This window comes from Pomacea canaliculata, linkage group LG4, assembly GCF_003073045.1.
Source record: "Pomacea canaliculata isolate SZHN2017 linkage group LG4, ASM307304v1, whole genome shotgun sequence".
In the NCBI taxonomy this organism is placed as follows: Eukaryota; Metazoa; Mollusca; class Gastropoda; order Architaenioglossa; family Ampullariidae; genus Pomacea; species Pomacea canaliculata.
Window position 1 is genome coordinate 11,331,014 of NC_037593.1, and position 12,453 is coordinate 11,343,466.

At 40.8% G+C, this 12,453-nt stretch overlaps 1 protein-coding gene across 2 annotated transcripts; it reads right to left on the reverse strand.

The window, feature by feature from the left end:
• Positions 1–3,315: 3,315 nt before the first annotated feature.
• On the reverse strand, positions 3,316–10,897 carry LOC112562435. Of its 2 annotated transcripts, none has more exons than XM_025235707.1 (4): positions 10,493–10,897; positions 8,214–8,402; positions 5,517–6,502; positions 3,316–5,269 (listed from the first exon to the last, which is right to left on the reverse strand). In XM_025235707.1, the coding sequence occupies exons 2-4, from the start codon at positions 8,255–8,257 to the stop codon at positions 3,945–3,947; spliced, it is 2,355 nt and encodes a 784-aa protein (XP_025091492.1). In that variant the 5' UTR covers positions 8,258–8,402; positions 10,493–10,897; the 3' UTR covers positions 3,316–3,944. The 2 variants fall into 2 exon arrangements, with proteins under 2 accessions (XP_025091492.1, XP_025091494.1); XM_025235709.1 differs by having other exon boundaries at positions 5,517–6,551.
• Between the last annotated feature and the right edge of the window lie 1,556 nt (positions 10,898–12,453).

Consider the following 12,453-nt stretch of genomic DNA (forward strand, 5'->3'; position numbering starts at 1 on the left):
TCCATCTTCTGAGTATGGTGTAGGTGTAGTATTATCATCTGTAGTGAGAAAATGAGGTAAACTTGATGGGTACAAATGGCATATGTTTGTGCACCCTTGTGAATACTTGTTTAAAGAACTTTCAGCTCGACTACAGTTGTTACCGGTAAGGCACTATACAAGTAAATAAATAAGTAAACATAATGTGACTGACTGCCAGTTGCTTCAGATTTCCCTATGCCATTCAATTGGAGTTGAAATAACTGTACATAAAATATGATAGTTGTAAATTAATTGCAAGCAAAGGTTGCCATACCTCTTGTTCTTTTTACTTGATTGGGTCTGAACAAAGAAGTCTTTTGCATCAGTCTCCATCCAGGCTTGCTGTGAACTGGGCATCCTTAGCATGTTGTCTTACAATGACATAAGAAGATGATCTTAATATTCCTGTGATCCTGGAGTCTAAAGGATACTGGAGAAAACTATGTAAAGTTATACTAAACTGATAGATAATATACGCTTCTGTGTCTTTAAAGAAAATACTGTAAACCACATCAATTTCATCTCCAAATGAAATACAATTTATCTCTAGAATTGAGCTTACACTGACTGTGTTGATATTGTAATTGCTACTATCAATTGCTTGATGAGTGTCATCATCATTGAAAACATTTTATTTTGATTCAATATACCCTACACTATTTTCTGGTGAAAAATGAATTAAGCTGATGCACACACACTCGAGTCCACCTAGATGCCCGGACATTTGCAAGTTCCTTTCTTCACAAAAAAAGTTTGTCTCTTTTGTAGGCCTGTGCACAGTACACATTTAATAATATTAACTAAACTTATAATAAAACAATTAATATAAAAATATCAATCGATCATTACTATTATCTAAGATATCTAATTGTTTTTTTCTTGGTTGAATATCAAACATAAAAATAATAAAGTTTATATTCCATCACAACACTGCTTTCACTGATTACTAATAGGATGGTACTCTTAACTACAGTCCCTGGGTATTGTTGTTCTACAGTACCAACAGTCACTTGGGACTAATGTTCCAGAATCCAAATATATATCTGATATATATATAAATAACACTCATACAAATCAAACAAACAAAACACCACTGAAGCCTCTAGTGAGAGACAGACGTTTTACACTAAATGGCACTCAAAATTCGAAATACCTAAAAAACCTGAGATGCACATAAATACAAATACTGCACGTTTCCAGGAGGACGCAGCCCCCACGCCCCTACACAGTGTCCCTCCGTTGCCGTGTCTCCTTGGGAAGTGAAGGGCTGGCCTGCAACAGCTATTTAAAAGGTCTTTCCCCTTTCTTTCTTACTCTAAAAAAAAATACCTGCTAGTCATGCGACAGGTGTGGCTCGGCCACCCTCGCTGTGCTGGCTGTTTAGCCTCATGTCAGCCTCTGTGACAGTGTGTAGAGTTGATTTGTAGCAGCGGCCATCATTTCTTTTACACAGGCAACAACTTTCCTTCGTTCTGCCCAGTAGGAAGACATCCTGACCTGTATCGCATTATTTAACCGAAATATATATTTTTGTAATATGTATAAAAGTACCATATGACTTTACATTTTTAACTTTTCAGTACCTGTTGTCTTGTAACACACCAGTTCCACTGTTTGAAGATGGCGCAAAAAGCACTGGGTCGAGTTATCTCCCCTAGCTGATCTCAAGGGTCACTCCATTTTTTTTTTCTTTTTTGGTAAACAGACTTGTATTTTTTTTCTTTTAAAGTTTGTGTATCATACTGAAAATGTATTTCTTCATTCCTTATACTGATCACTAATATTGGTTGAGGTTTATATTTCCAAGTAACCTCCGGTGTAATCTTAGCTAAAAGTCTAGTTTAGTAACTTCGGTTTTCCCTTGAACTAAAGCTGCAGATCAAACTGCTTACCATCCTCAAAAAAAAAAAAAAAAAAAGTAAATGAAGTACAGTTCAGACAATAGTGTAACACGTGTTGAAATAGGTTATTATTGAGCCATTCACATCACTATTTTCATCCTCCTCCATTTTTATTTAAGAAAATGAACGGCTGATATTGGCTTTGAATTGATTTCCGATAATTCAATCAACTCACTGAATCTTATTGACAGTCAGTTTCTTATAAATAATGTGCGTTGTGATGGACACACTCTGAATGCTGACAATACACACTAGCAAACACTGGGTCCCACACGTGTTCTTTCTCACAACAATAAAAACATGTTTTCTATTATCAGGAGCTTTGCTAAAATGCTTTGAAGCAGTTCGTTTTAATTATACTTGTGGACCACAGCATTCATGTATAGTTTTATTAATATAAACTAGAGGAGAAAATTTATGAATCACTAACTTACCCAGCAGTTTGTTTTGAAAAAGCAACTATTTTAAATGGAAACAAAAGAAAAGAAGCAACAATAAAAAAACACGTGATGAAGAATCAGGTCACTATACTCCAGTTAAAGCTATAAGCAAGAAACTTCTAAATAATTTTGATATCATCGTGCTTTGTTATTACAGTAAGTTAAAAATGAAAACATAAATAGTTGAAACTCTATGCAGACTTTTAACTGAACACTGATTATTTTTGTTGGATGGTTTACAAATATTCATCATTTGATTTTTTTTTATATGCACTAGTCAATACCGACCGCAGTACAAATTTTCAATGTAGCAAACATTAAGAGCAATTGTCTGATATTATTGTAGATCTGTAATGACAATTAAATTTTAAATAACTTATTATGTTAAATCATTATTAATACTGTATCTGATAGTGTAAAGAAGAGTTTATCATGGCTGGGAAAGGACACAGAGTTGTCTTTCAGAGAAAAAAAATAATGCGAACATTGAGGAACAGATAAATCACACTTTCAGATCACATGCACCAAGTAGAAAACAAGTTACTGCTCGTTTGTTGTCCCCAAACAAGTCGAATCAACTGAGAGGTAACTTTTTTCCCAGGCAGTAACTGGTCGACATTTTTGCAGTAGGCACACTCGAAAATCTTAACTGCCTCCCTGCAGCTTTTGTATGAGAATGTGACAGAATGCGAGAGAATGACCAGGCAAGTCTACAGCCTTCTAGGAAATACTGGATACTTTGCAAGGGTTAGTTTGTGTCCTATGGTTATTCTCCTTCAATAGTTACCTACAAATAAAAGTACATGGCAATGTAATTAGCAGTTTTTTCACCTATATGCAAAATGAAAACAGTTAACAGTAGACCCTATATCCTACATTTATATATACTCAGATATTAAATCAGAGTAGCAAAGAACCAAGCTAAAGAGACATGACAAGAAGTAACTCCAGGTAACCTTTATTATGATAATTTATTGCACAGCAGTAACAGTTTAAAAAGCAGTTATTTTACAAAAATAACGGGAAGGAAGTCACAAACATTTTATTTCAATTCCAAACAACAGACTATATATTTTCATCAATCCGGTTGAGCCCAATGAACTTTTCCTTACTTCTTTGCCATCCTTCAGTGCAGTACTGAAAGGATTCTTCTCAATCGTTACGACTCACTTCATGACTTCCACGATTTCAAAACTGGTTCCCTCGATCCCCTGGAGCTTAGTGAAAGGAAAAAGTCAGATCAGGTACACAGGAATGTTCATGTACAGCGATGTTCTACGCCAGGAGCTGCCTGATGGTGAGGGCAGTGTCAGAAGGTGCATTGTCGGGTGAACCACCCAGAAGAATACTTTCAACGTTTAATAGAAGCATGATAAAGAAAGACGAAAAAGTGCATTAGACTTTAAGTAGTATTACTTTAAAGAGGACTATAGAGCTTACAATTAAATAAATTGTCTCCGACACAAGTTCGATTACTTTTTACACTCGCCTCATTTAGTAAGATATTCGGAGATAACTTTTTCAGTGGCTGATGTGATTAAATTACAAAGTCCAAAAAGGTACAAGAAAATTGACGGTTATGTTAATACTTTGCTTCCCAATAAGTCATGATTGGAGGGAGGGAACTCTCGTATCTCTGTAAAAGTTCTTGCGCCTTCTCCAGAGCCTCCTCCCCTTTGGTGACCAGCACAGTGTTGGATAACCCCGCCGTCCACGTGCGACGGAAGGAGGAGAGTTTGAAGTAGGGAGGGTTGTCGATGAGCACGTGAGGGATTCCCAGCAGCACGGACAGGATGTGGCCGTGTAGTCGGTCAGTGATCACCACGCGCCCACGCTGCAAGAACGACAACCCGTTGAAGGCTATCAGAAACGAAGTCTCCATGGGTGTTCTCCCCTTGTTTGTCGTCCATTTCCACCAGTCTTCTACTTGCACCTTGAGGTTGGCGGGGATCTCCGGTATCTTATAATTAGAAGACTCGCTATCACTTCTCTTAATCCACACGATGTCGTGTGTAGGCGGCATAGTGCGCGGGACACGCCCCAGGCCAAACGCCATGTCGGGCATCAGCATGAGTTTCGTCCCTGGAAAATGTTTCTGCGCCAGACCCAGCGACTGTCTGTCCCTCAAGAAGATGGTCAGGTTCTCCCTGTGGGAGTACAGCTCCCTACACATGTTCAGATGCTTCTCGTGATCCTTGCGAATCCATATGCTCTGAGAGAGCAACACGCAGTGGAAGTCCGGGAAAAAATTCAAGATCTTTTTCCGCAAGATGTCCGACTCCGGGTACCCCACAAGGTTTCCACCTCCGTGGAGGAGGATCATGAGGGAGGATGGGGTGAAGTTCCTGCTAATTTTGTGTGCTTCCTTAAGCTTAGCATCACTACACATATAGATGGAGCAGTAGAACACCACTGTGACGTTGAGTCTCCGCAGCAGCGCCACCTCTCCCACGGTAATAGCGGGATCCCCTTTGTTCTCTGACGTAGAAAAGTCCAGTAGCATGACGTGACGTCGTCCCCCCAGCAATGACGTCATCACCTGCATGTGCAACCGCTGTATCTCCCAGATGACCTCCTCGTTGGTGGTGAGATGAGGCGCCAGGCGGTCCGTGTCGAAGGGATGCTGGGTGTAGTCCAGAGACAGGAAGTCGGCCCACTGTGACAAGAGTGTGGCGTTGTCTGGTGGACCTGGCCAGTTGAGACCAAAGGGAGCTGACTGTGTACTCCATTCAGGTCTCAGCGGAAATGACTGCTGGTCGTCGTCTGCCCCCAGGTAACCCAAGGTAAGGTGAAGAGGTCGCAATGTGTTTACAGATGTGAGAGACAAGCATAATGCCGCACTGATGAGGGCTGCAGCCAGCACCTGACATCTTCCATTACTCGCCGTCAGTTTTCGGTACACGTGACCTGTGAAACAGAGTTCATCTACAGTGATGAGGATTGGAAAAGGTTTTAACCACTTTGAACCATTGTCTGTAGTTGTTGATGTGTTGAGACTGAAGCTAACAGGATGGGTAAACGTTGTTCGTAAACATAGCCAACAAGTTTATTTTTTGTTTAATTTTTTTCAAGTGTTGTTACGCTTCTACGTGCACTACTTATTTTATTTTTAGTCAAATGATTATAAGTAACGGTGTATGTACATATCTATTACCTTTTAGATTAGTACCAACAGGGCAGCATCGCCAGCTCTCTGCTTTGACTGCAGCTTTCCCTCTGACGTACACAGCGAGTCCCACACTCGCCATCGCCAGGCCCGCAGCGTTGACGCCTGATGCACTGCGTGACCCGCTGACGTACAGCAGCGCCACCACTAACATGCGCTTGATGACGTTGGCCATAGCGTGACTGACCACGTCCAGCGCACGCAGGATGACGCTCGTGCTGATCAGCGAGTACGTCACGTGAAACACTCCCGACAGCAGCAGCGACGTCACAGCCAGATCGGTGCCAGGCGACACCACGCGACGGATGGCCAGGGTAGATGATGACGCCAAGATGACGAAAGACACTCCGGCCGTCAGACCAAGGCGATTCCACCCCATCCACCTGAGGCTAACGTTTAGCTTACCAGAGTGCAGTCCCTTGATAGCCACGTTGCGGACAGCCAGTAGTACGTTAGATGCCATGGCCAGCATCACGCCAGAGGTCAGCGCCTGCTGCACATGCGTGACGTCATCAGAGATGAATACTAGCGCCCCGCCAACCACCAGAGGAAGGCTGACGCACACGTGACAGTTGAGACCCTCACGTAGCCACATCCACTGCACTATCGCGGATACCATGGGTTCCGTCAGCTTGATGGCCAACGTGGAGGCCGCTTCCATTCTGGCCAGACTCCAGTTGGTCAGAAACGTCGACAGCACGTGCATCGTCATAGCAACGTAAGAACAAGCCTTGTCATCTTTGGTCGTCGTTTTCGTTACCTGTGCATCGTCCACGATGACCGACTTGTCCTGCGACATTTTGGTGACGAGACAGCAACACAGTAACTGCACCAACGACAGGACTGCAGCCGCACTCACGGGAGTGAGGACAAGAGTCAGCGCACTGACCTCCGTGAGGAAGACCTTGGCAGTGTGGTGACAGGCGTACGACGACACTGTCCAGGCGATAAAAGCTTTCAGAAGATTCATGATGCTGAAGAAAAAATGATCCGAAAAAAAGTTATGGTGCCGTTGGTAAAGACCTGCAAGTTTAAAAAGTCAATAAGTATTGGTGAAAACGCGAGCGTAAAAACAACTAAAAAATATCTGTATATATGGAGGGAATTCTGATTTATCCTCCAGGGAAGTAAACCTTATTTCTGTACCTGCTGTTCCTGCAATGGCGGTGGTCATCTGTAGGGCGGAACTTACCTGTTAGGACGCTTTGTGAATTCTGCTTTGCAATGGTACTACGAGCCGACATCGAAGGATCAGGAAAGAACACAAACCAGTTTTTTCTTGTGGGAACCTTTTTGATGCCTGTTGTCTAAACTTTCTAAAGTCACAAGGACCAGTAGGTAACGCTCCCACGGCCTGTATTCGTAAGAAAATCCAAATTAAGTGACTTTCCTTTACGCATGGTTTCTGCTATATATGACTGTCCATTACGACACCTGCGTTGACTTTTAACAGGTGTTCCACCCAAGCTCCAGCCTGACAAAGTCCAGGGCGGATCGTCCCAGACGGCAAGACGCCAGGGTTTATTTTTTCACAAACGAAATGCTTATGTCCCGCTTTTCATTCGACTGAGTAAGCAAAGAAACTATTGTCGAGAACGCAATTAAAAAAATATTTTTACTGTACAATCTTATGTGTATATGAATGTGACAGTACAGTTGAATTGTGAATGAAAGTTATAAAGCTTTGACCATATAGCTGTGTGTGACTGGGTTCTGGTCCTCTTCATAGAGCCAGTCGCTTGTTTCTGTCTTTCTGCTGTTTGTTACGAACGGAAAGATATCTGAGAAGAATATATTCTCAGAAAATTTTGTATTGTAATTTCCCACTTTCGATTCCGAAAATAATACCTTATATAAGTCTCTAGAACTATTCATACATTAGCAGCACTTTGACTAGTTTAAAGAAATGAAGCTTACCTGTATTGACACTTTAACATCAAAGCCAAATTTGTTGTGTTGAACTACAATGCCTCAAAAATGACAACCCTATTGCAAATATTTTCACGTGAGAAAAAGGAAATTACAAACGGAGTCTAGGCAGTGGGCAAGTACTGAATAACAAAATAAAAATGAGTCGTCCTTCCACTTCTCTGGCAGCTTCAGAGGAATCAATGAAGGCGTAAAAGGTTCATAGAAAATGGTTGATAAAACACAATAGCATGGCAGGCAGAGCAATGAAAAGTCGTGGGAAAAACTCAGCCAACAATCAGACCTCCTGTGGACTGAGTACTTGACTAATAATGCTCACGAATAATCAAAGTACCATAAATTATGGACTTCTTCCCTAGCTTGAACTTTGTCGGTAAAGTGGGCTATCAATGAGCTTACTATGCCAATCCTGCTGGTAACAATCTATGTCTTAATTTGAATTTTTTTACAAACAAAATGAACATTTTTAAACATTATTATATCGAAACTGAGCCATAGAGTACAATCAGTTATATTTAAATATCAAACAGTTGTCACATCGCGCACCATCCACTTTCTAGCAAGCCTTGACATCTGCTTGCTCTCATAATACATAATACATAATACATAATACATAATACATATTACATAATACATAATACATAATACAGGACAGTCTACCTTTACAGAACCTGTCAACATTGAATAACATCATAAAACGTTTCCCACAAGCCCCCAAGCATCAATAAAACTATACATTCCACGCTGTCTCCCTACCTCCTCAGGTATTGTTTTCTTCTGGTTCTTGCATACGCTGACATGTAGATATAGTAGGTATGCACGTGATTGTCTCACAGACAGGTGGTTAGACAGTCACACGCTTGGTGTTCAAGACAGGTCCTCCTGTGTTAACTCTGATTCTGATTTCGTTTTACACAGATGAATTGGTTTTGTAAACGGACAGCTCTGTCAGAAACAAAGCAAACAGCAAAATAAACAATTGCATTAGATCGGGGAAAACTTAATTACCATGTCATCCGTTATTTCTAATTTCACGTTAGTTCAGTTATAAAACAGTAATGGCTGCAATGCCATTTTTCTTTAAATAACCAGTACTATAGAGACAGTCAGGTAAAGGTTCTAGATGAACACGTGCCTGGACTACTCTATAATATTTCTAATGAGGCTAAAAGTTTCCCATCTATACCATTTTCATACAGAATATGCCAAAGTTTATTCATACTTATAGAATCAAATGCCTTACAAAAGTCTATAAACGCCTTATAGCATTATATATAGCATTTCTGGTGAATATGTTTTTTTTGTATCATGGACATTTAATCAAAATATATGATTATTGTGCTATAATCCTTCTTAGAGTTATTGGTAAATGATGTTGGTCATTTCTTATATATTTATCAAATTTATATTTCTCTGTTTTGTAATCTAGAACATTTTTGTATTCCATTCCAAGTGCAAATACCATCTTTACGGGCATATCATACCATAAATCTGACCATAAGTAACTAAGTCTTCCCCTAACTCACTAGAAAGTAGGCTATAACACTACAGCCTGATGGTGATATGTAATTATATCCACAGAAATACCATTAACTATAAACAAATCGAAATAATTGTATATTTGTAATAAATAAGAAACAAGGGATTAATAGTAGAATCGTCGGAAAGGTGACAAACATTGTTGATATTAGCTTCTAGTGGTCTCTAGCACATCAACAAGGAACATCATTCATTATCTGATAGAACATTTTCACTGGCTGTTCTTGGACTAAAATCTCTCCGTATTATGAAAGGGTAGCTGTCATACAGTCTCGCAATATCAAAATTCACTAGGAGCCTCCTACTCAAGATAAATCTTCAATGTTATGTTAGTTTCAGAACACTAGTTACTGCTAGACTTTGTGAGTTATTTAAAATATTATGATGGACTAATTCATCGTTATATTTTCGTCACCTGTTGTCGTGTTTGCATCGTTCGGATTCTGATGGAGTGACTCAAGGTAGGGCGACTAGCTACACCCTTTCAAACGTGCTTACCTCTTGCTACTTGGGCTCAGGTAGCAGTCGTCTGTAACTGAACCCTGCTCAACAAAAACAGACTTAATCGTGGTAAAGTAGGTGGGTGGGACACCCCGCCATACTAGTTGTTTGTTGGGCTTTTTTTCTGCCAACAGCAGAGAACCTCCAGTCCATCGTAAACTTGCTTAATGTTTAGTTTCGAATTAACTGCTTGAAGTTTGGCTGCAATCCACGGTTGAGTTCCCCGGGTATGAAGACGTTTGTTGGTGATGATGATGGGGTGGGGCGCAGCCACGGCGAAGTTTGTTACGGGTCGCTGGCGTGGAAAGGAATTTCTTATTGCTTGTTGTCCGTGTTTTTCTTGGTGAACGCTCTGTAGTAGTGATTTACTTATGCACAGATTAGCGTTGTTATGACATTTTAGAGGTCTTTGTAAAATTAGTTTGTCTCTATAATATCCAAGTAAACCCTGATTGCCATTATCGTTAAGTGTCTGTTGATGGCGGGTTAGGATCCCCAGCTACCCTGATGCCCAACTCAAGAAGTTTGGACCACAAACTTGTATTACTGAAGGTTGGCAGACGATTGTTCCAGTTAACTACTAAAACGAGAAAGGTGAGTACTAAGCTTCCGGTTTAGTCACATTCATTGTTTAGGCTCGCCGAGACTAACATCGAAGAACTTCGCAAAAGGCTAAACGTTGGTCTTGGCAGACAGACTACACACTTTGCACTGGAAGACTGTATTTGTGATGTTGTCGTGACGAGGGACATGACCAAGTTGGATCACTTTGTTGTGTGACTGTGGCAAGTACATTCTTCTGGAATCCCACCAGTGTGGTGACCGCGCTTTGTGCGAACTTGCTGGACTTGAACTCCCTGTAGGACATACCGAGCCACTTTCATGTTTTCCTCAGTTTACTCAGGTATGATTGTGTCATTGATGATCTTATAAGTAATAAAATTTTTGGTCATATATCATGCTTGTATGGTATACATTGTCAAAACATTACTTACCTACGAGGCATACGACGACAGTTCCTCTTCAACCAGTGACGACAGGATCCACAGTCGCTGTACTCCTCACACAGACATTTCAAATCAAATTAACTCAAAACTAACCAACATGAGTTAAGCAATACATTCTGCCTTTGGACAGTTTGTACAAGAGCGAAACCAGTGTTGAAAATGGGTACATCGAACCACCCACCTCGCCATTTTCGTCCTCCACCCTTTCTATGTAAGAAAACAGACGCTTGAGATCGGTTTGGCACTGATTTTCGAGAATTCAATCAACTCACTGTATTTTATCCAGATCCAGTCCCTTGTCATGAATCTGCTTCTTTACTCTGTCCTCTACACCTAACCACTGCAATGGTTCTAACACCTTTCTACTTTTACCTGTCTTCTCCACCTCATTCCCTACATTCTTTTCACTGTCTCCATTTCACTCGACGAGGTCACTTGAACTGTCACTCCCAGATATTCCGCTCCTACTCATTCCTTTAAACCTGAGCTTTTGCATTATCTGCAATAAAATGCTATTCACTCCTCCTCTCTTCAGCCTTTCAAATCCGACATAAAAAAAGTCTTTATTCAACAAGTGCTACTTGTAATTCAGCCTCATTTCGCTTGAGTGCCTGTGGTGTCTGAACTGTTCATGCCTGAGTGAAAGTTGTAATATTCTTTGATATTTCTGTAATATTTCTTTACTAGATTATGTCCTTGCCTGAATTTGTTATTATGCATACAGCTGTGGTCTGTGGTGCTACGGGACAAGACACAATGTATAAGGTGGATGAGAGGTTCACACATAAACCAAATAATGAAAAAGTAAGTTGTCAACCTAGTTTTGTATGTAACAGGTGAAACTGAGCGCACATCTTCCTTTTCATCAGGTCTTAAGATTAAACCACAATCAGCGACGACTACATTATTTTTTTTCATGTGCAATAAATGACAGATAAAGTCGGGTCGAGTTCTAGAAGTGGTCGACTCGACTGAAGGCTTTCCACCGATGTGTGCGACAATCAGCCCCTCTTCTAGTAGGGATCGTTAGGGGAACAGGTAAGCTTCCTATTACTAGAGAACTGCCGTCTGTACCCGGCTTGATTCGTGGCGCAGAAAACATTTCTCAGTCCACCCAGTCATCGGAAATGTGAGCTTCATCCATGTGTATGTCACGGATGAGTGTACCGCGACTTGTAAGTGAAAGAAATAATAAAATGAAATCAGAGATTTTGTCCGTTTTTATTGTGAAGGAGATGTGGAGGGGCCTCTGGGAGGCCGGCTGGGAGTGTACGAAGTTATTTTTACCTTCCAGAGATCGTCTGGCAGATGACAGACCTACATTTTTATAGAAGGAGGTCAAACGACTTGACAAATGCAGGGTGTGGGATGAGCCGGGTGTCTCGCCTAGTAAGTTCAGTAAGGTCACTGGGTAGGTAGAATGTGGGGAAGAGAGGGTTGCTGTCTAGTCATAGTTAAATACATGTAGTGTGAGTTTGAAGAGTGAAGGGAAGACTCTTTGATGAAGGTAGTTAGAGAGCCGACATGGGCATTGACAATGTTTATGTCAGTGTTTATTCTGAGGTGTGTTATAACTTTGTATGAATCTACCCAGCCTGTGGCGACTTATAAGTTTTCGCCGACTTGTAACTGTCCTGTTAAGCGAATGTTTTTCACTCGACTCTAATGTAAATAACTACTGTGTGCTGATTCCATCTTCTCCTCCAACTCATTAGAAGCGACTGTGTGGTTCTTCACTGAACTTTTACTTAACTACTGTGTGGTGTGACCGGGTGGTTACTGTTGGACAACATATTTTTGTGTGCGGTTTTTTTTTTATCTTTGATACTACAGACCCAAAGCACCTGTGAGGACCTGGGTGTATGAAAATAAGTGGTTATTATCTCTATGCTTTCTATCACTGCATATATATATATGTGTGCAAAACCTAAACATCTACTATAGCTTAG